Below are 26,256 nucleotides of genomic sequence, written 5' to 3' on the forward strand. Positions count from 1 at the left end.
TATACTTTGCAAACAAACAGGTACAGGATCCATCTGAACAGTCACATACAGACCAAATGCCCACAGGTACAATGACCATACACATAATCTTCACAACAGAATATCAACAAGGAGAAGGCTATAAGACTGACTGGACATTATACTGAAATACTGGCAATCAGTTGGTTGCAATTTATTTTGGCACAGGTCAGATAACAGGAATTAGGTGTAAAGATGGGTAAACATCAGAAATGTACAGAAATAATACAGTTTAACAATGCAAACCCTATCATACTTATTTGGTTAAGAGTATGTTAAGGTTTTTAGTTGTACTTCATCAAGGGTCTTCATCAAGGGTCTTCTTGATGATGAACTCTTCACTCCAAATGTTTTAATCCGATCAGCATTTCCATTCCAATTGCTTCCCTGATTAATGTGATTATTTGTTTACTATTTATACACTTCCATCAAGGAATAGCCTTATATAGCACATATTATTATTCTTTTTGCTTTTTTTTTTTTACAAATCTTGGATAAACCATTCATGACAATGTCAGGAATAATACAGATGGGCTAATCATACTTAGTACCATCCTCACATCAGTGCTTAGTTCAAACAGTGTTTCCAGTGTACCACACAATTCCTAGTCTGAAGGCTGGAAACCATACATTTTTTATACATTTGCATTTTATAAGCGATCTCTTTAATTCTGCCACCACCTGTTCACATTAAACTGTGAAATCAAAGTGCTTTCATGAACATGTAGCAAATGTCATTCAAACTGTAGTCACATGCCACTGAAAAAGCAAAAGCCAACTGTACTTTTAAACAACCATAACCGGTATCTAGTGTGACTATTGGAGTGATAGGAAGCCTATAGATGTTAGCATAGCATAGCATTTAGTTGAATTATGTTAACTAGTACAACCTATCATTTTTACCCACAATGCACAGCAGTCCAGCTCACTGGGCGATTGTCTGAGCATGAAGCTAAACATCAAACTCTCCACCAGTTAATAAATAAATATATAGGCAGTGAATAAATGCACTTTATAAATATGGCGACAGCAAGGATTGTTCTCCATCAGTAAAATTATAATCTAAAAATTAAAAAAATGTCTTCTGGGTAATTTTTGGTACAAAGTATACCAGTTTGGAGAGTCTGAATTGGTCTCCGAAATGAGTGAAAGAGTCCATACCATTTTATGTCGTCACAGGGTTGGGTTATACATTACGTAAGAGGTCAGCGATGCTGCTTAGCATCTTTGGCATGGAGGTTCACAAGTGGACATCGTCAGATGTAAGACCACATCAGGTGTCATCAGGATCAGGATCACAAACTCACAACGTTGAGGCTTTCCTTTCAAAATTTGGAAACAATACATTGAAACACGCACGCAACCCTGTTGCCCCTGCATTCTCTCCTTATGCCAATCCTTTAGCCTCCTCTTCGCGCCAGCCAGCTGCTAGCAACCAGAATGCACCGCTTCAGGACTTGAGGCCCATCCGCGCCATCAGCTGCTCATAGACGGTCCACGCCATGGCGGCCATAAGCGTGCGTCGCAGAGACCTGGGCACAGCGCCTCTGAAGAATCCCCGTAGGCCGTTCTCCTGGGGAGGGGAGAGATGGAAGACATGTGGGCACTTAGCATGATGGACACTACACCTACTCAGCTCCATACAATATGGCCGACCGCAGAGTACAGGCATCAACCCTGTTCTCCCGTCTTACGGCCCTTTTTAAAAAAATCGCGAAAAGATTGTGTTGATACAAATTCAGTGACAAATGTATGTCCTACATGCGTACAAAAATAACCTAAATTCTCCTTCTGAAAGGTGAAAGTACATGGCTGTTCATTCTACCTTGAGCAAACAAGTAGACATAAACACATACAATAAAAAATACAGGCAAGATCTAATCTAATAGATATGGAGATTTCATGACGTTTCTTATTTACTAATGCTATTAGCAATTGTGAGTAATAATATGAGTAAAAGTGAGGGCAGAAAAGGGACATACATTGTAGATGTAGTGGATAGCCTGTGACGTGCTGTAGTGCGAGGCGTTGACTTGGATGTGTGTTTTCACCACGTCGGCAGGCTGGGTGACCAGGGAGGCCAGCACACCAGCCACCACCCCACAGCCAAAGTTCACCAGCGGGACAAACACTGTGCCGCTCCCGTCTAGTTGTGGAGAAGACATCACTTAAAACACTTAAAGGACAGATCAGGAGAGATCAGGAAACCCCCGAATTAAGTTTGAGACCTTTATGAAGTAATACTAAAGCTGAGGTGGTCGCAGAACAACTGCTTTTCTAGCTTAGGCACACACTTTTTATTGTCCCGCACTGTGATTCCTCCCCATGAGCTCCGAGCCAAGGATGTTATCAAACATGCATACATGTCTTCAACATCAATCAACTTCCATTTTTTTTATATGTTCATAGTTTTCAAGCATAACTTGGTTTGTCACATATTGGTGGCAACCCTTTCACCGAGTTTCCCTCATCCTTTAACCTTGCCTCCCTTATCCCAAACGGTACACCCAGAATCCTTTAACCTTGTCTCCCATAGTGTTTATATTATATTTTAAATAATGTGGGCGACGTTTTTACCAAGTCGTTGACCGTAGATAAAATGGAATTCACTTCCACCTGCTTCTAGTTAAAAAGTCAGCAAGCATACTAAAGCTCATCGTCATCTGCATTCCTTACCGGTTTCTTACAGTTCCAGGACATGCGACACATCCTGTGTTCTCACAACTCGGCCAACTAGCACTGGCTACTGAGAAACATGCTCCATGTGTGGGTGTGCCCAACATCGCCAACAAAGCCCCCAACTAGTCTGCTGTGTGGGCGTAGCTCATTGGGGTACTCACCGGGAGGCAGGGCTCTCTTGGCCTGGCTGTAGAACATGACGTAGATGCCAGAGAAGGGCGCGTCTCTGAGCAAGGTGGCAGTCAGTCCGGAGAACAGAGCCCTGATGCCCTCTGTCTGGTACATGCTCCTCACAGCCCCGGCCATGCTCACATAATTGTATCGGCCACTCTGGAACGCAACACAAACAGTGCGTTGGTCAGAAACAAGAGGCAAGACATGATACGAAATCTGCGCACGAATCGAGCAATCTAGTACTATGTGATAATATCTCTGCCCTTTTAGTTAGGTTCAGGGAATCAATCTAGCGGTTCAACCACAGGTGCGAGAACCGCAACACATGGTGGAGAAACGTAAGGGGGTAGGGATGAGCCCTGAAGCCCGGTTCTTCACAGGCCGGTTCAAATGATTAAATACTTGAGTATTGATGAGCTAGGACATAGCCGGTTCTGCCATTGGTATTGGAGGAATTAAGGCAATATGTTTGAGTGTACCGACATTTTTCTGTACGGGTCTTACTGTTCGATGCACGTTTCATTTCGGTGCGTACTGAACCAAAGCAGCTGCGTTTTTTAATTTTTATTCACAATTAAGCACATATCACACACATTGTAGCAGCGTTGTTTTAATCACTTTACGTGCGGAACATTTTTGAATGTGCAGAATCTTATATTGAAGTAATGTTAGCCACAACGCATGCCCCAGACATGCCACATAGATGCCAGTCAGTGTTGCCAGATTGGGCCAGATTTACCGCCCAATCTGACAACCCTGGCTTCGGCGTGCTGCAGCCAGGGTTGCCACTTGTCAGAATGGGTGGGAAATCTGGCCCAATCTGGCAACACTGATGCCTTCTGACGAGCAGAGCTCAGAGAAGTGATGGCGAACGCAGCTGAAGTAGAGCTTGAGAATCCTCCTGTGTGTCTGAAATCCCCTGTTTGGGAACATTATGGGTTTGCGGTAACATTCAGTGACAATGGCAGAAGATGGGTAGATAAAACAAACGATGTATGCCGGCATTGTTTTACTGCAATTGCGTATGCCGCTGGGTCTACAACAAACCTGCACACTCATTTGAAACAGCGTCACCCGAATATCGACATGTCAGGTACAAAGAAGAAAACAAGTGGAGTGCAGACCATGCTCCCCATGTTATTTAAGCAGCCTCTCGATGGTAATTCAGACCGGGCCAAAGTTATTACAAACGCAATAGGCGTTTTCATTGCAACCGATATGCGACCATTCTCCGTTGTTGAGGACCCGGGGTTTAAACACATGCTGGATGTCATCAAGCCACGTTACGTTGTTCCCTCTCGTCCACATTTCAGCTAGAAAGTAATTCCTGGCCTTTATAAAGAGGCACAAGCAACAGTAGTGCACAATTTATCTATGGCATCTTCTATCGCTCTCACCACTGATGGATGGACATCTAGGGCCACCGAGAGCTATCTAACTGTGACTGTGAACTTCATTACACCAAACTGCCACTGGAACATGGAAAGCCACGTCCTGCAAACCCGCCCCATTTACGAACAACACACAAGCACACATCTGGCAGATGTACTGAAGGAGGCAGTGTCAGAATGGAAGTTGGAGAGGGCAGGAAGCCCAATTAGTCACAGACGATGCTAGAAACATTTTCAATGCTATCAGTGAAGCTGGACTGGGCCCGCAAATTGACATCCTGACATCCATGGAACCAAAGGAGGAAGACAGTCCGACTGAAAGATGTCAAAGCAGCTATCAGAGGCAGCCTGAAGGACAGATACGCTGACCCTGCTCTTCAGGACTTCCTTCACAAGTGCACAGCTTGGTGACGCTCAGTCATCAGTAGAATCTCCGGCTGCTTAAGGGGGGCGGGCTTGCAAGGGGCGGCATATGACGTAGGGTCGAGGTTCGCAAGAGGCGGGATTTGTTTTGGTTTGACTGCAGACAGCGCGCAGGCAAAACGGGCAGAACTCATCGCGATCATGTTAAATGTTGCTGCAGCGATGCATATATTCCGTTGCATCCACAACATCCGCATCGATCGATGAAAGATTGGAGCATGAATTACAGACAAATAGAAGAAACGACAAACAAGAAAGGAGTTGCAAACGACTCCGTTACCGGAGGAAGAGAGCATCTTTTTTGGCTTAATTTCACATCTAACAAACACTGGGACAAATGTAGTTGATTTCTGTGTTTAACTGAGAAAACAGGGAGTGGAAGGACAGGACCCTATAATGTTCAGCTAACTTGTCAATAATAATTGTTACGAGAGTAGCGCATGTGTGTGCACGAGAATGGCAGTGTGTGTGTGTGAGTAGACGAGCGAGGAGAGCGAGCGGTAGCGTGTGTCAGTTTAGTGAAGTAATGAACGAGTCTGGTTGTGTCTGTGCAAACGTGTACTGTAAAGTTAGAGAAACTAAGAATAAAGTACACAGCCTGTCAAGAATCGGTGGCAGCTTCATGCCGACCATATTCAAACCTATAAGCAGACCCACTGCCGTTACTCCTGAGAGAACATCGACCCTGGATGGAGCGTCGCTCCTGTGCTCCTCGACTACGGTCTGGGAGCCGACAGCAGGAAAGTTGTAACAATAATAAAAATATTTTTGGTACGCAGTCGTACCATGCGTGTTTAGAAGCACAACATTGAAACGGGTCCCGTCTGAAACAGTCGCGCGGCGCAGCGTTCCAAACGCAAAGTACTTCCAGACACGACTCTTGCTATTCTTTTTATCGACGAGTCGAGGCGGAGCCGTCGCACTCGCTGCAGCTGCAGTTGCCGTCTTCCATGTTCCCGTGTAGGTGTATATGCTGCCCACGTGACGTCCGGAGGAATTGCATCCTCGGTACCTACGGTACTAAGAAAAACGAGTACCGTCACGTTTTTTGAATTTTGGTATCGACTTGGTACCGAAGTATCGGTTCTCATGACATCCCTAATTGTTAGTGCCAGCAGATCTGCCCTTTCTGCAAACAATGTAGTCGTGTTAATTCTTCTGAAAAAAACCCTGAAAATGCAATGAGCAATCCCTGGCAATCCTAATGTAAATCAGTTCAAGAACAGTTCCACTGTTTATTTTCTAAATGCTGCACTTTAATGGATATTTATTTTTATTTACTTGTCAGTAAATTTACTTTTTTTAGCAGTATATTGACCTACTTTTTTGTATTCATTGTTGAATATGTTTGGTTTCTTTTAACCCTGCTGTACTGAAAAACATACCGAACCGTGACTTAAAAACCGAGGTACGTACCGAATCGTGACTTTTGTGTATCGTTATACCCCTAACGAACAGCAATGTGTTTGATGTGTAGTACTGTGGGCTGACCTCATGTGAACAGTAATGTGAACAGTAATGTGGAGTTCTGTGGGCTGACCTCATGTGAACAGTAATGTGCAGTTCTGTGGGCTGACCTCATGTGAACAGTAATGTGAACAGTAATGTGCAGTTCTGTGGGCTGACCTCATGTGAACAGTAATGTGGAGTTCTGTGGGCTGACCTCAAAGCGTGTCTTGATGACAGTGACGGGCAGCATGCTGACCCCGGCCACGGTGCGGGCCCCGGCCCCCAGCAGGACAGCCTGGCCTGCGTTGGGGGCCTGGTCCTGAAAGAAGTGTTGCTTCAGGGAGTAGAAGGTGCTGAAGTAGATGCCCACCCCAGGGACACAGCGGACAAAGGACTGGCCAGATGGGAGAAGGAGGAAGAGGCCATAGAGGGAGGAGAGGAAAAAACATCATTGAGCTTAACATTTATATTAAAGGGGTTACGTATTCTTTATCCGATAGGTCCAGGGAATCTAACTTGCCTGTCAATCACAGGTGCATGCATGCAACACTTCTCATTGGGGGAGAAACATGGGGAGGGTGCAGAGAATGAGGGGGCATTTTGTTTATTTTTCAAAAACTTGCCCTCTCTTTCTTTACAATTTAAATCTTACCTAGAGCAGCTTTAACTTGTGTAAACAAAAACAACACACATGGCCAGCTACTCACTGGTGAGACTCCTTTCCACAGGCCAAAGACGTTTTCAGTCCTGATGACGTGAAGAAACACGCTGAACATCCCCACCTTTGAAGCCCTGATGGAGGACCATACAGATTAGACCAGTGTAGAGAGTAGGCACACAGAATTACCCCTACAACCACACATGATCACATCAAAGGAAGCTAGCTCACCAAATACACTGTCAACCAACATACTGACCACCCTATGTTCATCCACAGTTTTGGGCTCTAATTGATTGACATTATTTGTAGATATTTTGTCATACTACAAAAAGAGAAAGACACACAAACACAGGATGTGTGCCTCTTATTGCTGGTAACAATTCCCTTTTCTTGTGCTTGCTGAAATTGCAGCTTAGCAGCTAGCCAGCATAATTACACAGCGCCGGTGAGTCTAATTGGCCTATATAGGCCAAGCAAGAGAATAGCACTGCCTGTACGATTTGGTTAGCAACACAAGAAGAGAGTATACAATAGGAGTGACTGAATTCAAGGAATTTTGTATTTACACAGCATGTGTTTGTATGTATATTAAAGAGTGTGTGGCAATACATGCATGCTAAAATGTGTATCAGTTGAAAATGAATACAAAGCTAAATCGTCATCAGTCGATAGCCGATGTGTTCCAAGGTTTTGGCCCTCCACACATATAGTCTACCTGCTTGCAACTGATAACTGCTCAAACATGATTGGTCAATACAACTCTGACAACAAACGGAAAACAGAGCACCTCCGATACCAAACCATTGCCTACATATTCTGCATTCATGTACAGATATCTGTTTAGAAAGCTTTAGAGGCGTAAGCAGCAGGAATGTGTCTTGTCATTGGCCACATGAACCCACCCTGGCTTGACATTGCCCTGCAGTGTCTGCAGACGGGTCTTCACCAGATCCAGGGGCTGAAAGAGCAGCGTGGAGCAGGTGCCACTCAGAGAGCCACACATGAAGGCTTTCAGCGCTGGGTGAGCCTGAGAGACACAAAGAGAGAGAACATTTTAAATAAAAAAATAATAGGTTGACAATGGTATGACAAGGTATAACCAGCTATTGATTATCAGCTGATTATAAGTATATAAACATGTGGAAAGAAGAACTTGGGTGTGGAAGTTTTCTGAGGAAAAATATAAAAGAAAATATGTATATATATATATATATTTTATATTATGTCCACTGGTCATTAGACATAATATCAATATCAGATATACAGAGACAGACAGGTAGATACGTTTCAGAGAAACTAGTTAGCTAGCTGAGCTTATGGCTGAGAGTAACGATTCACAATGAGAATTTAGAATTATTCTATGTCAAGTATATATTTTACTAGCATACCCTTGAATTTGTGACTGTGAAAGGATTCCATAATATCCTCTATCTTTCAGCTCAGTGGTAAAAACATTTTTCCTTCGTGGTCCTTTGTCCACAATAACATGGCATGCATTTACAGAGAGCAAAACCCCCACAGAACCAACTGGAGTTGATGCAGATGTGTAGAGACAATCTACACACACCCACACAGTGAGTTACGCAGACACATTGACTCATCCTTGGTTGCATGCCTCATGGACAAACCAAAGCAAAAGGCCACCAGACACAGACATGGATGGAAGACAGACCGACAAGACCACAAACATAGCTAATCTGTAGCATGTATGGAAAGATAGACATACAGCACACCACAAGAGAAATTCATAATAGGCGAATTGAATTGAATAGCATTGAACAGAAGAATAACACAAATCAGGTTAAAGCTGCAGTCTTAACACATTTATATGCCTAAAGAAAATCTGGTCTTCCCTGGATATTGTGTGTGTAAAGTTTAACACAGACAACATCACGTGCTTCACACATACACATACTGACCACAGGTCATCAGAAATATTTACAAGCAGAGACACTCACACACAGAATACCTTTGCCAGGCTGCCTGAGTCGCTGGTTGCAGAATCCTGACTTCCTTGCATCTCTCCTTCTTGCCCCTCTAGCCCTCGCTCTCTCTGGTGTGGCTGCCGCTACTGTGTCAACATAAGACAGGGTAAACCTCCATTGCGCTGCTCCTGCCTTCTAGCTTCCCTTACCTCACGGAATCCCCCCTTTCTCTAACTAATAATGCTTTGTCCCCAGCTCTCTGCTGTGACGCTCCCCCTCTCTCTGAGCTGAGCTGAAGCGGCAGATGAATCCACTTCACGTACCTTTTCGAGGGGATTCTATTGTGTTGTGTGACACGCACACATGCACACACTGCTGCACACTTTCCTTATAATCCAGCACAGCCACATTCTGTTATTGTGTAGTGGTGTGTGTGTGTGTGTGTGTGTGTGTGTGTGTGTGTGTGTGTGTGTGTGTGTGTGTGTGTGTGTGTGAGAGCATGTAGGTCATGCAGAACGTTTACGTTTCAGTCATATGGATTCTGCCTAAAGACATGTTCTAAATAATCTTGACAGCCTTCATGTTGTATTTCTGTGGTTGTGGGGACTAAATCGAGCTTCAACATCACACATAGGATTCTGATTATGCCAAATAGCCCAGCAGTCTGCACCATTCAATTATAAACAAGGTTATTTGAGATAATGATCTGTACTGACATTTGTCAGGTTTACATGAGCTGCAACAAACCCCCAACTAACCTGGTTAAATATTGATTATAATGATTATACACTAGCAAAATACTTTTTGGTAGGTCACATTCCTCCACAACTGAAACCAATATGTAAACCTTTAACCTTAATGTTACTAAAATAAACCACAATCACGACAAAGGACAAAATATGCAATTATACAACCACTCAACAATTACCATTGCCACCTCCATTTGAGTGGTGGATGGGGCTCGGCGTCCTGATGTTTTGAGGACGTCGTATAATGAAAGTCTCTTCTCTATAGCCGTGTAGATGCAGATTGGTGGCAGCCTTTAAACCAAACACATTTGGGTTAAAGACACTTTCTTACGTAGCTTCTACTCCGTCCTTACATTTGCAGGAGGGGAACCTCTCCTTGTGTTGATGCTGATGAAGGACAGCGTGAATATAGGCAATATAAAACACGGCAGCAAGTTCGTTATAGTAACGTTATATACCGAAATGCAACAACGTTTCTGGTGTGCCATGTAGTTAAACACCCGAGCTTTACCGACAGTTATCAACGTTGACCTTTTATAAAAACTAGCCGCTGATAGCATACATGCAACTTTAGCCACGATGCTACGCTTTAGTGTCAACCCAAATTACTGACCCGACTCTTACCCGACATACGCCGGTTATATGGTCCCTCTCGCTTTGAAGCATGACATCTTGTGTCCCACAAACTCATGTGAATAAAAGCTGGTCGCTGTAGTTAGCATTAGCCGCCGGTAGCTGCTGTCAGTAGCGGTGTGTAGTCAGAAGCGGGAGCTAGCTAGACCGGTTAGTTCCTCTAGCAACCTTTTACAGGTGAATTGGTTATGTTGCAAGTGTTATGATTAATATAACTATTACTTTCTTAACCAAACAAAAAGCTGTCATTTCTCAAAATCGATTTATAGTTATGGTGGTCATCATAGAGAACGGAACCTGCGTACCAGCAACGTTACTTCACCACTGGCGGCTCATCGCTGCCCACCCAGGTTCTCATGAGATGTGGTTGCGCACCTCGGCCTGACGATGGCGCCGTTGGAACAAAATGGACTTGGACAGAGAAGCTATAGCCTGAACTTGAAATGGTCGAGATGTGTCTTTGCACAACAGAATCAAATAGCGACGGTTTGAATATATGCCCAAAAGCGACAATTCACAGATGACAATAACAAAGTTGAATATTCTCTATTAAAAAAAAATGGTACAATCATTTTACAGTTTTGAAATACAAAATGAATGAATCATAATAATCAAGTAGACTTTAAATCGATTTATTTCCCTTAGCATTGATGAAATTGGAAATTTGCATTAGATGGCATTGAAAATGAACAGTGGATCAGTGACCGTCCTGAACTTGCACACATGTGGTATTCAACAGTATTGAACATTATTTTGTGCCAAAAGGAAATTTCGACTGCAATGCCAAAAGTTAATACAGAAGCAAAGTAAGCCTAAATACATAAACCACCACCAAAGATGACCAAATGAAACAATGATTGACAAGCTCATCAGCCCTAAACTACTGGCTGTATTTGAGTGAAACTACACCAATTGTGATCATGTCCTAGCATCTGTGCAACTCGTTAGGTTTGACTGTGATTTCAACCATTTTTACTAAATGTGATTTAGTATCTTACTGTGTTGAAGCACCCAGAAACACCCAGATCATTATGTGCAAAACAAAACAGTGATTAACAGTGGCTTAAACAGCATTTTATGCATCTTTATAAACTCATATGGCTTGTTAAAATAGAAAAAAATGTCAATCTCTTTCCATGAAGTAGAAACATAAAGCAAGAAAGTGTATATTATATTTTAGGATGAAGCGTTGTGGAAAAAAATCTACCTTTCATTCGGATGGAGAAGGGAAGATATTTGGCAGAGATATACGCATTCATAATACAAAAAAAAAAAAGATAATTCAAGGCTGTAGTATTTAAAGGGATACCAATGGCTAGATAATTTCATAAAAGCAATTTTTGTTAAAAATGTTGAATATTAATCCCAACTCGTAGGTTGGTTCTCAGTGTGGACCCTCAAGGTCTCTCTGTCGGGGGCTCAGACGCTTCGCTCTGCACGTCTCCCTCCTCATCGCTTTCCAGACCGGAGCGAGCGATCAGGCGGTTTAAGTTGTAGGGCAGGTCCCCCCGTCTAAAACACACACACACACACACACACACACACACACACACACACACACACACACACACACACACACACACACACACACACACACACACACACACACACACACACACACACACACACACACACACACACACACACACACTTAGCGCAGAAATTTGCAAGGACATCTTAAGATGCGAAATCAGATGATTGCTGATCCATTAGAGTTGAGGAATACAACCACAAAGGGTATATGCTGTATGATGACAAGTAGATGATTAATGGTAAATGGGGAGAAAGACATTTGTATACTATACATTCTGCAGTACACACGCCACATTCTACATTACAGAGTACACATTAAGCAGTACAGAGTACTCATTCTGCGGGCCCACAGTACACATTCTGTGGCACAGAAGACACATTCTGCAGCACACAGTACCCATTCTGCAGCATGTCCCTTTCGAAGGTCTCACCTGAGCTTGCCCCGCAGGGTGCTGACCTCCCGGGTCATGGAGTCGGCCGACTCGCTGACGTCGTCCAGGTCTCTCTGCAGCTTCCTGCGGTTGGCGTTGGCTCGAGTCACCTCCTCCTCAGAATCCTCCAGCTGGCGCTTGAGCTGCCGCATGCGGGTGTTGAGCTTGTCGGCCTGGATGAGGAGACAGGGTTCAGGGTATGGTAGAGGTACCGGTAGACCCCAGGGTCAGCAGGGGACACACGCGCACACACACCGCGCACACAAAATTATTGGATCCTTTCAATGAGGTGGTGGTTGAGTGGGTGAGGAAGGCTGACCTGGTCTTTGTACTGGTCTGTGTTGCGCTTCTCGTCCTCCACCTGTAGCAGCACTTCCTTCAGCTTCTTCTCCGTCCTGCGGACCTGTCTTGAGGACTGCTGCCGCTCCCTGCCCAACAACAGCAACAAACGGTGAGGAAGACAAACCAAAGCTACCTTTCTTCCTCCTCTCAATTATTTTCTTTTACTAAAACAAAAAATGGACACGGAACAAGTAGTCATCTTATCTAATATTATAATATTGAGACAAATCTACCCCCATAGATAATTGTTTTCACTGATGTTTCCAAAGCCATGCACATTTGAAACAATTATGAACTATTGAGAGGCTCTGGTGGCCTCAACGATGCATCCTCTGGGGTCACTCACTTTGACTCCACGTCCAGCTGTTCCTCCAGTTGCAAGATCTTGGCCTCCAGAGCCGAGATGGAGGCCTTGTACTTGAGCTTGATGGCTCCCTCCAGCTCCCCGAGTTTCAGCTTCAGCTCCTTGTTCTGCCGCTCCTGCTGGATGCGGACCCCCTCCAGGCGCTGGGCAGCGCTGCGCTCCGTGGACACCTCCGCGTTCAGCTGGTCATTCTGGGACCAGACACATGGCACAGAAGTGCGAGTCAGTATGAGTGTGTGTGTGTGTGTGTGTGTGTGTGTGTGTGTGTGTGTGTGTGTGTGTGTGTGTGTGTGTGTGTGTGTGTGTGTGTGTGTGTGTGTGTGTGTGTGTGTGTGTGTGTGTATATATATAAAACGGGTGGCTTAAATCAAGCGATCTGATTGGTTCCCAACGGTTGTATATTGAGCGTATACACACAGCTATGACGCCCGTTCAGTTTACAGAGTTCAGTATCACTCCGTGCCTAACTTGAACTGTTTATTTATATATAAAAGCAATAGCATAGTTCACTGAAGCCTAAAAACATGTTGATTGCTGGAGAGGGTGGAAATGTTGTAAAGCAATAGGCACACAGTGAGTGAACTCGATAGTAGGCTAAATTGCCGGCGAACCAAGCTACCGTCTCTAGCCTTCTCTCTGAAGGACGCTACAGTGTGTTGCATAGCAACCGCCGTACACTTTGCTGGCAGCCAGGAGGGACTACTTTTTTGTATTTGTTAAAAAAAATGCTAAGAAGCAGACCCACCGCCGGTCAAAGGGAAGGGTGGTACCCCGAGAGAACATCAACGTCTCCCCTGTGCTCTCGACTACAGTCCGGGAGCCGACAGCAGGAAAGGTGTAACATAATAATAAAAATAAACATTTTCTATATACGCGTGCAGCTGTGAACTCATGTAATGTAATTGATTGTATGATGTGTACTTTTATGGTTACAATAAGACCTTTAATTTAGCGTTAGTGGGAGTGGGGCACTGAAATTATATAGGCTATGTTATCGGGGCTATTCGTCATGATATCGGAATGACAAATGATAATTTCTGTTATCGTCCCGATAATTATCGTGCACCCCAATAAATAAATAAATAAATAAATAAATAAATAAATAAATATAGTACTGTACAAATAATACTACTGTAGCTAGGACTGTGCTGGCTAGTTCTGTTTTGTTTTCCACTTTGTGGAAGTGGAAGCTAGTGGTTTCAGCAATGTGATTCATGATACTCCACTACCAGTAATGCATTCCTGTGAATCAACAAGCCGCCCGCGTTATAGTTGTAAAGGGGAAGCAACATGCCTTTTTCCAAGCTTTTGATTTTCATGTCATTGTCACCACTGATCTCAACAGATTACACTCAATAATAACAACAACTGTAAGTTACGAGACATGTTGCGGCATTGGCTCACCTGCAGCGTGGTTCTCTTCAGCCGGTCGTTCACCATCTCTGTGTTGATCTGCTCCTCCTCCAGCTCCTCCTCCAGCTGGGCGATACGAGCGTCCTGCCTCCTCTTCTCATCCGCAGCCAGAGACCTGCGGAGGAGAAGAACAGCCATGGGTCATCTTCAGTTTGAAGTCTTATGATCCTTTGGGATCGCACATCAGGACAATTTGTTATAGAAGGTGCTCTGACGGATATATATTTTTATTTAGTTAGAGACAGTACACATACACATGCATATGAATGCATGGTGTGTTTAATTAATCGGTGCATGCAGGATGTTTTGGATGTTGTGGTGTAGCTATTGAAGTGTGTGGGATCATACAGCTTGGTGTTTAAGCTGCTCATCTCCTCCTGAAGCTCATCTCTCTCTGTCTGGGCCTGTCTCTTCATCCTCTCTGCAGACGACAGGTCCTGAGAGCACAAGACATGAGAACGATAGCATGAGCTCCCCCACATACAACCACATTGGACAGTGAGCCTTCCATTTGATGGACCGTAACATAAACTTTTTTTTTTTTTTCTATTTTTGCCATATTTGTTGAAATTCTCATCACATCAATAAATCAAACGCATTAACAAAAATCTGGTATCTGTGGCAGTCGCAGCCCTGAAATAGCCAGTACCATCATTAAATTTGGCCTTGAATGAAAAGACTTGCACACATATTTTCCTGTCAAAGCACATGATTGGATGGGCAGTGGCTTTTGTTGCATGTAAACAACCAATAAGAGCCCGAGTGTGAGCATGGTGTGCCATCGGTACCTCCTGATACTGCATGGCATCGGCCTCCATGGTCTTCATCTTCTTCTCATTCTCCTTAGCCTCGTTCAGGGCCTCGTCCCGGGACGCACGCAGCTCATCCATCTCGCGCATCTGCTCCTTCATCAGCACCTGGGGGACAGACACGCAGAAAGCATCAGCAGTCGCTCCATGTCCATACCCTGCTGTTAATGCTAAGCTATGGGCAAGGGCTGTTGGCTCTCTGGTTGGCAGCTTAATGGCAACTTGTAGCGCAGCTAAATCCACACTCATCTCAAAGGCTTCTAAAAGGAGCCCTATTCATCTTTTTGTTCCCCGTTGCCATAAAGTAAATTATGTTTTTGGGCATTACAGAGATGTTAGCCAAACCCATAAAAATACCCATGAATTTATTTAAGGCTTCTTAACAAGCATTGAAGCCACTGATTCATAATGGTTCATGCTTAATGTGTGTCCAGTCATTAAAGAAAAATATCATATAGGCTTTGTGAGATTTGGGGTTTTGCCCAAAGTACGCTTCCCACATAATTAAAAGTACAGACATGGTAATAAATGAATGAGTGAATGGGTCTGACCTGAAGCTTCTTCAGGTGCCTGAGGGCATCGTCGCGGCCCTTGTTGGCAGAGTCTATCTGAGCCGCCAGCTCGGCCAGGTCCAGCTCCAGCTTCTTCCGGCCCGACATGGCCTGGGAGCGCTGGCGCCGCTCCTCCTCCAGCTCCAGCTCCATCTCACGCACCTGCCGGACCCCAGACCCACCGTCAGGACCCCTGCAGCCCCCTCTTCGTATACACGCTGCACATTTCACTGCCTCACTGTTTGTTGGTTGTTATTTTTACTTATTTCTATTCACTATGTATTAGTACATTTCCATCTTGAGCCGAGCACCTGTGACAATAAAAAAAAAAGTATAACATTCTCTATAGTTAGTAGTTAATATAGATAGTACAGTACTGTGTAGTATCGCTTTACCGTCCACTCTATCCAACGTGAGTGAGTGAGTCAGCGAGTGAATGAGTGAGTACAGCAGCGAATGTTAAAGTAATGCCCTCCACTCTAACCAATGTGAGTGAGTGAGTACAGTACTGTATAGTGAAGCTATATCATCCACTCGATCCAATGCATGTGAGTGAGTGAGTGAATGAGCGAGCAAGCCATGAGTCCTCCGTATGCCTCACCTGCTTGACCAGGGCCCTCTTCTTCTCCTCTCCCTGCTCGTCGCGGGCCAGCAGGTCGCGGTCGAACTGGGCCTTCATGGCCTGCATGTTGACCTCCAGGCGCAGCTTAGCGTCCTCGGTGGCCTGCAGCTCGTCCTCCAGCTCCTCCAGCTGCACCCGCATCTCCTCCACCTGCTGCTCCATGCCGCGCTTCGCCCGCTCCAGCTCGTGGACCTGAGGAGAAGGTGGAGGAGGAGGAGAAACGTGAGGGCGTTTATACTCCTGTGGTTCTAACAGAGGAGATCAGGTACCGGCTAGGATTGACCATCAGTAGTGCCATGACCCTGACCCACTCCCAAGCTTCAACCTTTATTTGAGACTATTAAAAATCATCATTCTATAATTGTTCAATGAGGCCCTGTGTAGGGCTGCCATGCAACCCATCAGGGGATGCATCATCCATGTAAAAATGGTTTAGGAAAATAAATAAACGCAACTAAGAAACATGACAAAAAATATATACTATATATATAATTGGAAGAGATTATGAGGACTAATCCACAAAGACAACTTTCTACGACTCAGCAGGCGGTTCAAAATGGAACCAAACAAAATGGCGCGCGTTGCCGCTCCTACACTCTTGCCGACGTCGTCCTTGGAGGAGACCAGGTCTTCCATCTCGGCCTTCAGCGTCTTGTTGGTGCGGTCCAGCTCGTCCTTCAGGCCCGCCATGGCCTCCAGCTCGCGGGTCAGGGCCAGGGCGCGGGTCTCCTTCTCCCGGGCCTCCGCCTCCGCCCGGTCCCGCTCCTCGGCGTACTTGGTGGAGGTGGTCTTTTCCTCCGCCAGCATCTAGGCAGGAGGAGGAGGAGGAACCGGAGGGAAACGATTAGGTTTAGTAGTGAACAATCTCATTGAGAAGTATTCAGATGTTGGCAAGGGAACAAAAATAAAAACGATGGGTGAAAAACAAACGACAATGAAAAGAGCCTCACAGCAATCTTTTAAAATCCACCGAAACAAAAATGACACTTTTTTTATAGTTACAGTTTGGGTTCATTCCACCCACACACCTGGTCAAACTTCTTCTGCTTCCTCTCCAGGTTGGAGACGATCTGCCGCAGGTGGTCCTGGTCCACCATGAGGTCGTCCAGCTCCTGCTGCAGCCGGGTCTTGGTCTTGTCCAGCTTGTCGTAGGCGGAGCTCCTCTCCTCCAGCTGCTGCACCACGCCCTCCAGCTCCCGCTGCGTCCGCTTACGGCCCTCCTCGGTGCCCTCCAGGGTCAGCGCCTCCTGCTCCATCTTCTTCTTCATGTCCGCCAGCTGAGAGGAGGAGGAGGAGGAGGAGGAGGAGGTGGAGGAGGAGGAGGAGGAGGAGGAGGAGGAGGAGGAGGAGGAGGAGGAGGAGGAGGAGGAATATAGATTTGGAATTATGTGACTATTTGGATGGCCGGGTCGTTTCATACATCAATGAATGTTTTTGTCTTTATAACTACGGATAAGAAAAGAGAAGGAGTGTTTACGTAATGGGGTAGAGGCTTAAAGGTACAGCTCATAAACCTTCCCGTAAGGGGAAGAAACTGTGCCGCTAGCATGTACCGTACAGGAACCAATGTGCTCCGTTTTAATTTGAGGTTAGCCCCTTGAGATGGATCCTGTCCTTTCTGAAGGGATCCAATGGGAACTGTTTAGACGCTACCCATATAGATATGAAGTGACTCATTGTTGATGTCAACCTGAGTAGGGTACCTGAGGTATCGACGGGTGGAAAAACGGGCCTTAAAACAAGCAACCATAGCGCCCTTTCAACTCAACTTACAAATAACTAATGATAAGAAAAAGAGCGTTTTCCACACCAGGAATATTTTTGAGAGGTCAGAGGTCAACGGTGACGTGATCGTAAGGATCATAACAGTTCAGACAAGGAGCAAAATCAAGAAATGCACACATTTGAAATCGGTTCATTCTCGGGTCAAACATGGCATTTAAAATCGTAGTTCCCGACCTGGCGATGGAGGGTCGGAGGGGGCAGGGGTGGTGCCTGTGTGTGCACCTTGGGGGGGTGAGGGGTGAGTGTTGGACTGACCTGGGTCTGCAGGGTGGCCACCTGCTTCTCCACGTTCCTCTTGCTCTCCTCCTCCTCCTCCAGCATCTCCCGCAGGTTGCTCTGCTCGTCCTCCATCTGCCGCAGCCTCGTGTTCACCGCCAACTTCTGCCTGGTCTCCTCCTGAAGCAGCTCCTACACAACACACACACACACACACACACACACAGGTGGGCTGAACAACACAACATCTGGAAGAGTGTATGGGTTAGGTATAGATAGGCAGGCTAAGCTATGTGACCGATAGCTTTTAACACATGGAATAAACCCGCCTGTCACCATGCTTCATGAACAAAACACATAGAGGGAGGAGAAAGTTAAAGTAGAGTGAGTGAGTGAGTGAGTGAGCGATTGAGTGAGTGAGTGAGTGTACCTGTGTATCCGCCAGCGTGGACTCCACAAAGGAGCAGTCTTTGCTGGCCTTGATGCCGTTGCTCTCCGCCTCACTCAGCAGACCACTGACGTTATCCAGCTCGGACTAAAGACAAGAGTAACAAATACACGTTGGGATTTCCGATAACGAATGAGCATGACAATGAGAAAGCCTGGGGTTCAACAGCAGGAAACGACCGTCAATTAATTTTCATCATCATCATCATCATCATCCCCCCCTGGAACCAGTACCCTTAACTTCTCTTCACTACAGCACTCCAGGATCTAAAGAAAACTTTTTAGCCTTCCGTCACCGTCATTGTCTCCCCCCTTCAAGTCCACCCACTATCGGAGACCCCAGCTCCTCGAAGGGGACACTGCGACGGTCGGACGTGACGCTCACCTGCATCTTGGTCATCTTCTCGGCCAGCTCGGTCCTCTGGCGCTCGCTCTCCCCGTGCTTGACCAGCAGCTCCTGCAGCTGGGACTCCGCCTTCTTCCTGCGACTCTCGGAGTCACTCTTGCTCTGGGTCAGGGTCTTCATCTCGATCTGCAGCTCGTTCCACTCGCTCTCCAGTGCATGCTTGGTCTTTTCCACAGACGCCTTGTGCTGTAGGGTGACGCATCAGGACATCCGTTTAACTGAAAGTAAACTAAAAGCCAAGTCTCCTTTTCTTATGAATAAGAGTGACTCAATTGAAATACAAAAACCACATCCAAAGAAGACATAACAATTTTGCATCCTTAGATCAGTGCTCACCCTCTTGGCCTGTTCCAGCTGCTCGTTGAGCTCATCAAAGGCCTGGTTGTGTTTCTGTCTCATGTCGCCCATTTGCTGCTCGTAGACCTTCGCTTCATCTTCGAGTGTCTTCTTCAGTTGAGAGACCTCCATCTCACGCTTAGATCTGAACATGGATTAGAAGTAAAGAATGGAAGGCGCAGGACAATAGCAGTCTTTTGGTGCCCTCTAGTGGTCAGAAATAAATGAATGCAGCTTTCACTTAATATTAACATGTGACTAAATAGATAGATAACTGGATAGATAACTGTCGAAATCAAAGTTGACTATTACAAATAATCAAACGTACTATAAGCATGCATCTAGCATGCATGCAGGTCGTCCAGAAGGCATGCCCATCCTCGTACCTGAGCTCCTGCTGGGCTGCAGTGGAGTCCTGCGTGTCCTCCAGCTCCGTCTTCAGAGCCTCCAGCTCCTCTCCCAGGTCCCGGCGGTACTTCTCAGCTTTGGCGCGGGCCTGTCTCTCCAGCTCCAGGTCCTCCTGCAGCTCAGAAATCTGCGCCTCCAGCTCTCGGATGTTCTTCTGGGCCAGGTTCTTGGCTGAGGCCTCTTGCTCGATCCTAGAAGGTGACGGCAGCAGAGAGGGAAAAACAATGGGTTCATCGTTATATAATGTATTTGTATCTGAAAATCAATCTTTTTCATTAATCCTTATCTCAGAAGGGTATGGTGATGCATCTAGGAACAAACAATATTACAAGCACCGGTTACCAATCAGTTTCCTAAATCAAAGTATTCCAACTGTTACTGGATTACTTCTAGTCGCGTCATAGGAAAAATATGTTTCTCCACAGTATAACTGTAGATAACGCTCCAAAACTTTACATACAGTTACACTGTGGAGAAGCTATGGTATGAGTTGGACCAGGCAACACCCCCCTGCTCACCTGGCGAGGGCAGCCAGAAGCTCCTCCTCCTTCTTGGCCAGCTGGGCTTTGAGATCGGCGATCTGAGCCTGGAGGTCTGCGATCTGGTCGTGGAGATCGGTGGAGTCCCCCTCCAGCTTCCGACGGCCCTTCTCCAACTCCTGCCTCGACTTCTCCTCCTTCCTCAGGCGGTCTGAGGGACAGAGAAAACAAAAGATATAGATATAGAGATAGATATATTGACAGATAGAAAAATGTATTGTTGACGTATATATAAATATATTGTTGATGATCATATAAATATATCATTGACATACATATAAATATATCGTTCATATAAATATACAGCTGACGTATATAGATTACGTAGAAATAGATTGACGTAGAAATAGATTTGGATGTCTCTTACCCTCCAGGTCGGTGATCATAGCTTCGTGTTTGTTCTTGAGCTTCTGCAAGCTCTTGGACTTCTCCTCCTCCTCAGACAGGTTGGTGGTGAACTCGGAGATCCGCTCCTCCAGATGCTTCTTCTCCTGAACACGGGTAGAGAGCGGTCAGTGTGGGAATCATGACCGAGTCTAAATCACATCCAAGTTGTTTAGAATCGAAACGTGTCAATCACTCATGTATGACACATGAATCACTGTTAAAAATAATGACACGTCAATTATTGAATCAATTCATGTGTATCGCATTTCTTTGTTCTCTAAATGTTATTTTAGTCTAAGCAACTGAATAGTAGCGTGGTATAGAGGCCGCTATAGTGTATCCACCGATTCACCTCTGCATTTAAGAAATGGTGGACTTGTAGAACATGAAGTCCAACGTTAAACCACACATAAAAACAAGAATTTCCATCACATGTCATATCGCAATATTTAAAGAATTGCAATACGTGTCGTATCGTCGCTCACATATCTTTATACTATCGTATTGTGAGGTCCCTACCGACTACCCCCCCCCCCCATCTCAACCATTGGACCTTGGAAGTACTGAGCAGTGCACACTATAAACCAAAACAACTTGCATCCCAAATACACATCAGTGGGGTATACTACGAACCTCGCTGAACATACCCAGGCTTTCTTGGGAAAACCTGGATCGACAGAGACGCAACTCGCGATCAGAGTTAAATGGTACTACGACACTCGTTAGGATTCGTTTAGTCAAGCCAGGTTTTCCGCTTTAGGTTCAACGCGCATTCACGTGAAAGGGGCATTTATCACGTCATTTTACTCACCTTTACAAAATGGATAGAGCAAGAGCAGTCTATTTCACTCAAGAGGAACAGATTGTCATAATTAACACCTAGGAGTTAAAAAAATCTGATAACAGCTAGGGGCAACACTATTGCACATACTGGCTAGGGAGGCGTGCTGGCAAAAAATAGTGTAAATTCGATCGTGTAAATTCGTATAAGTGAAAGGATTCTGCATTAAGTCTATAAAATAATTATGCCAAATGATGAATTGTTCTCCATTAATCCCAATAGAGTGATGCTGATTTCAAAATGCATGAGCAACGTCAAACCTGCCCTGTTCTATAATCTAGGGAATTCACTTTAAATACACCCTATATAAGAAATGTATAGCATATATTTTCGACCGCTGTGAGGTAGCGGCGGTGGCGTAGTGGATTATTATAAGATGCCAAGCCAATGCCAAGGGATCGGATCTGTCCCAAAAGACCCTCTGTCTCCAGAGAGAGCCCTGTACGATACGGGCTCCGAGGTCTACGGGGAAACCCACAAATAGTGACGTCATTGTCAACGGAGGGGCGAGGAAGCTGCGCTTATCTTAGCTGAAAACCTGCTCCCGACCAGGTTTGGTTGACAGCATGTCACCATGGTGATATAGCGACGCTAAAATCGACTTTCGTGTCCCAGCTAACCTAGGCTTTGAGCGCAACATACCTCGCTAACCCACTAATCAAGGTTCATAGTACAGGGTACTGGATTGAAGGAGACCAGTGGTGTCATTGTGGTAGAAACGGTATGATTGAGAAGAGCCCTGGACCAACCTTGTTGAGTTTGTTGTTCTGGTCCTCGATCATCATGACGTCCTCCTCGATCTTCTTCAGCTTGGCGTCCGTGGTCAACTTCTCCAGCTGGAGCTTCTGCCTGGCACCCTCCTCCTCATCCAGCTGCTGCTCCAGGTCCTGTGGGGACAAATGGGTTGAAGTTATGGATCATGTAAATATTGCAATGGTTGCCTTTTTTTATTTTATCCATTACATTTAATTGAATTGAAATAAAATAAAAAGTACAAAAATGTAGTAGTAAATGTATAAGTATAACAAGTAATGTAAACTAACATTACTTGTTATGCATACTTGTAAGCCATATGTATTCTATATGTTCAATTATAAATCTGTATTAAATAGGAACATGTTAAATATTGAATATTAATAACAAAAAATACTTTTATATAAAGGGGGTCATCCTCCCGTTCCCTCACAGGGCCAAACACGCACACAAACACACCGCTGCCCCCCCCCAACCCCCCACTGACCGTGATGTTGGTCTGCATCTTCTTCCTCTCGCTGCTCATCTGCGTGACACGCTCCTCCTCCTCCTCCAGGCGGGACTCCAAGTCGTGCAGGATGTCCTCCAGCTCCTGCTTCCGGGCGGAGAGGCGGGAGCGCATCTCCTCCGCCTCGGCACACAGCTCGATCTCCGCCTGCAGCTGCTCCTGCAGGGCCTGCTTCTCCATGCTCAGCTGGTGGAGTGGGGGACAAACACAGGTGAGGGTCTGATACGGCTCCATGTACGCTCCGAGTCCTACTATAGCCATGGTTCACTGTAGGCTGTCCCCTGAGTCCTACTATAGCCATGGTTCACTGTAGGCTGTCCCCTGAGTCCTACTATAGCCATGGTTCACTGTAGGCTGTCCCCTGAGTCCTACTATAGCCATGGTTCACTGTACTCTTTCCCCTCCCCCCCCGCCCCCCCTGTGTGTGTCTGTGTGTGTCTGTCAGTGTCCGTGTCTCCCCCGCCCCTGGTCTGTAACCAGATGCCAGTAGGAGCGTGTGGTCCTGGTCCTCATGTCACATACCTGCTGCTGCTTGGACTCAAACGTCTGGAGCATCTGCTGGGCCTCCAGCTGCCTCTGCTTCACCTGCTCCAGCTCTTCATCCTTAGCCAGCATCTCCTCCTCCTGCCTGCTCACCTGCAGCAGGGGCTTCACCTAGGGAGAGAGGAGAGGAGGTGTTGGGTAGGGACGGAGCAAACAGGAAGTCGGGGTGTAACCCGTCAGAATCTGACTACCCCAATGAACACATCTGCATCATCGTTTCACTTTAAAGGCCTCCAAACGCTCAGATCAGAAACAATTAACTATGACGCGAGTTGGTTTAGATCTACCATGGAAAAAAAATATGAAGCCAGCAAGGCTGGAAGCCCAGTGAACACACACGGGCCTGTCTCCACACCCACCCACCCACCCACCCACCCACCCACACGTGGTACCTTGGTGAAGAGCCTCCACCACTGCCAGTTCCTCAGCTTCAGGTAGGCCACACAGTTCCTCTGGATCACCTTCATGGCCGTCAGCTGCTGCTGCCGCTTGGTGAACGCTCTGGAGGGAGAGAACAAGGTGGTGGGCAATGAAACAGGACCTCTTGTCAGACGCTTCACATCAGCAAAGCTTTTGGTTTATTGGGAGCATGTTCATGGGAGGACACACTGCCAGACTTCAGGAAGCCTCTTCAGCGAAACAACGAATGTTCAGGACTTTTATGCAGGCACAAACATCAGAGGACAAAAATAAAAAAATAAAATAAAAAAGGGGTTCTCACTGTCCTGGCATTGACACATTTTGGCTAGTGTTTATACAAACGCAAAATGATACGAGGCCTCCTCGTTGAATAGAGGAAGGGGGCTGTCTCTAGGTGAAAATAATAGGCTTATCAAATGATCGAGGGATAAGGCGGATTGTACACAAGTGCAGGGAGTAATCTACTGAAGCACTGGAGGTGGGGTATTTGCGTACTTGCGAGCCACGTAGCCACGGCACCAGGCCTGGAAGTTGATGATGACGTCTGTGACCTTCATGTCCCGCTCCTCCTCAAGGTGGGCCAGGACTCCGGCCCGGAAGAACACCTTGCTCTGTCCGATCCGGTACAGGTTAGGGTCCAGCTCCAGGGCTTTGATCTGTCCAGGAGAGAGGAACAGGACTCAGTATACACTCCCCGTCTTAACTCGTGATTGAATGCAAATATGCTAAATATCGCAATACAACAATGTGTCATACACACTATACGATAAAATGTGATATGATTTAAAAAAAATTGTCTTTATGCATGTGTGACGACTCTTACCATGAGAACACATGCTTGCTTCCCATCCATAAAGCCTTTGGGGATAGAGTTGGGAGTGAGGATCTCATACCTGTAAGACAGAGGACATAAAATGAGAACATAAAACTAGAAAATGTAATCCCACGCATAAGGGATTACTGTGCATAGAAATGCCTGTGATCTTTATGATCTTTTTGCATGTCGCTATGAATAAAGGCAACTGCTAAGAACCATAACCATATTTCAGTTCAGCTGAGGGTTGTATAGCCACTGCAAAGATTGATAGTTGAGTGTGGATGAGTTCAGTTATGGTTGGACAGAAATCAGACACTGAACATAGAAACCATCAACTTCAGTCTCTTGTCTTCTCTTAATTGCACAACCTTTGAACAATGATCTATTTTCTGTGGGTAAGATGAGGTGGGTAGTTAGATATGCATCTTAAAATGTAAATCACAGTCAATACTAGAAAGTGAGGTTGAAAATATGTTCTAATAAAGCCACATAGATTAAGACGTAAAGAAACGTTAAATGTCTTAAATCAAGTGAAGGGATTTGAATAGAGTTCAAAAGTCTAAATGGAGTAAACAATGTAAATATGCACACCATTTTAAAAAAAATGTTGGAAACAAATAACAAATATCAGGCTCCTCAATGCTCAGGCACTCAGTAAACCTGTGCTAAATACACTCTGAACTTTATAGACTGCACAAACACACAAACGTCTTTTTATTGGTTTGAATGATTGTCTGTGTCATTGTCTTTTATGTACTGTATTCTCTGTGCGTGTATACACAGGTTAAAATAACCTGCCACACAGGTTATTTTAACCTGTGTGGCACTAAGACAAATTCCAATCAACTGTGTTGACATGCCAATAAAAGTTATCTATCTATCTATCTATCTATCTATAAAGTGACAGCTGAATGAAAAGCGCAAAGCATTGCTAAAAATGCAGAAATGTAAAATTAATTGAACTGAAGAATCTGAAAGGTCAAATGTATTGCCCTGCACTGCTGAAAAATCTGAAAGGTCAAATGTATTGCAGTGCACTGCTGAAAAACGTTAACTGACTGACGCTGAATTGCATAACCTGAAGAAGCAAAGTGCTGAAATACATTGTTACAAAAGCTGGAAGCTAAAATGTCATACTGTCAAAGCTGGAAGATAGTAGCTGTAGTAGTAGTAGTAGTAGTAGTAGTACAAACAATATGCCATATGAAAGGTATGGTATTGATTGATGTTTGTAGAAAAAATTATAATAATCCCGACAGTTCTTTTTAAAACCAAACATTTTTCCAGCCTAACGTGATTAAAAGTAGTCAAATTTAGCACAAATACTGCCCAATCTGGCAACACTGCCTGCACGTCCTCGCACTCCTCCCTCAGCATAAATCAATGAGACCAACTGAAAGCGAGGCGGACATGGAACTTAAACTGTGATTATGAAAAAATTATAAAGGTAATCTAAATTCTGTTTTCAGATTATTTAAGATACAAGTGTCTTGATTTGTTACAAAGTTTGTAGTAGGAAGTGTCAGAGAATGGGCGGACGGTTCCACCATCTTCCCATTGACTTCCATTGTTAAAAAATAGTATTTTAAAAGTAGAATATCTCAAAAAGTATCAAGTTTACAAATATGAAGTCATTGCCCAGATGTATGGACCTAGACCTTGGTGACAGATGTTGAATGGAAT

General features: G+C 45.1%; 2 protein-coding genes across 5 annotated transcripts in view; both read right to left on the reverse strand.

Moving 5' to 3' along the window:
* On the reverse strand, positions 1-10,449 carry slc25a38b (solute carrier family 25 member 38b). 4 transcript variants are annotated; one of them, XM_084465285.1, is made up of 9 exons: positions 10,408-10,437; positions 9,649-9,760; positions 8,765-8,866; positions 7,698-7,822; positions 6,842-6,926; positions 6,349-6,528; positions 2,859-3,027; positions 2,001-2,164; positions 1-1,591 (listed from the first exon to the last, which is right to left on the reverse strand). In XM_084465285.1, exons 3-9 carry the CDS (start codon positions 8,813-8,815, stop codon positions 1,469-1,471), a joined length of 897 nt encoding a protein of 298 aa, XP_084321411.1. In that variant the 5' UTR covers positions 8,816-8,866; positions 9,649-9,760; positions 10,408-10,437; the 3' UTR covers positions 1-1,468. The 4 variants fall into 4 exon arrangements, with proteins under 4 accessions (XP_084321411.1, XP_084321410.1, XP_084321413.1 ...); XM_084465284.1 differs by having other exon boundaries at positions 8,754-8,866; positions 10,094-10,408; XM_084465287.1 differs by lacking the exon at positions 8,765-8,866 and having other exon boundaries at positions 10,408-10,449.
* A 269-nt stretch (positions 10,450-10,718) lies between these two features.
* Positions 10,719-26,256, reverse strand: part of LOC311340282 (myosin-9-like) — a 29,084-nt gene continuing 13,546 nt past the window's right edge. Inside the window, exons 20-43 of the mRNA XM_084465175.1 lie at positions 24,580-24,649; positions 24,252-24,412; positions 23,729-23,837; positions 23,316-23,447; positions 22,773-22,979; positions 22,282-22,419; positions 20,672-20,795; positions 20,284-20,455; positions 19,744-19,956; positions 19,358-19,502; positions 19,001-19,207; positions 18,599-18,703; positions 18,208-18,360; positions 17,196-17,444; positions 16,762-16,974; positions 16,147-16,359; positions 15,546-15,707; positions 14,974-15,102; positions 14,534-14,622; positions 14,177-14,300; positions 12,755-12,963; positions 12,386-12,494; positions 12,067-12,239; positions 10,719-11,614 (exon numbers count right to left, since the gene is read on the reverse strand). Of these exons, the coding sequence (XP_084321301.1) occupies positions 11,500-11,614; positions 12,067-12,239; positions 12,386-12,494; positions 12,755-12,963; positions 14,177-14,300; positions 14,534-14,622; positions 14,974-15,102; positions 15,546-15,707; positions 16,147-16,359; positions 16,762-16,974; positions 17,196-17,444; positions 18,208-18,360; positions 18,599-18,703; positions 19,001-19,207; positions 19,358-19,502; positions 19,744-19,956; positions 20,284-20,455; positions 20,672-20,795; positions 22,282-22,419; positions 22,773-22,979; positions 23,316-23,447; positions 23,729-23,837; positions 24,252-24,412; positions 24,580-24,649 (3,721 nt within the window). The 3' untranslated portion in view covers positions 10,719-11,499. The remainder of the gene's footprint in view (positions 11,615-12,066; positions 12,240-12,385; positions 12,495-12,754; positions 12,964-14,176; positions 14,301-14,533; positions 14,623-14,973; positions 15,103-15,545; positions 15,708-16,146; positions 16,360-16,761; positions 16,975-17,195; positions 17,445-18,207; positions 18,361-18,598; positions 18,704-19,000; positions 19,208-19,357; positions 19,503-19,743; positions 19,957-20,283; positions 20,456-20,671; positions 20,796-22,281; positions 22,420-22,772; positions 22,980-23,315; positions 23,448-23,728; positions 23,838-24,251; positions 24,413-24,579; positions 24,650-26,256) is intronic.

The sequence above is a fragment of the Micromesistius poutassou genome (genome assembly GCF_964030765.1).
Source record: "Micromesistius poutassou genome assembly, chromosome: 3".
NCBI classification, from domain to species: domain Eukaryota; kingdom Metazoa; phylum Chordata; class Actinopteri; order Gadiformes; family Gadidae; genus Micromesistius; species Micromesistius poutassou.

What these genes read in the sequence shown, in the direction of transcription:
- slc25a38b (XM_084465284.1), bottom strand. Translation starts at nt 10,135, where the DNA reads ATGCTTCAAAGCGAGAGGGACCATATAACCGGCGTATGTCGG. An exon ending in TGTGGAAAGGAGTCTCACCA is followed by an intron (nt 6,529 to 6,841) that starts GTGAGTAGCTGG and finishes CCATCTGGCCAG; the next exon opens with TCCTTTGTCCGCTGTGTCCC. An exon ending in TCATCAAGACACGCTTTGAG is followed by an intron (nt 3,028 to 6,348) that starts GTCAGCCCACAG and finishes GTTGCGTTCCAG; the next exon opens with AGTGGCCGATACAATTATGT.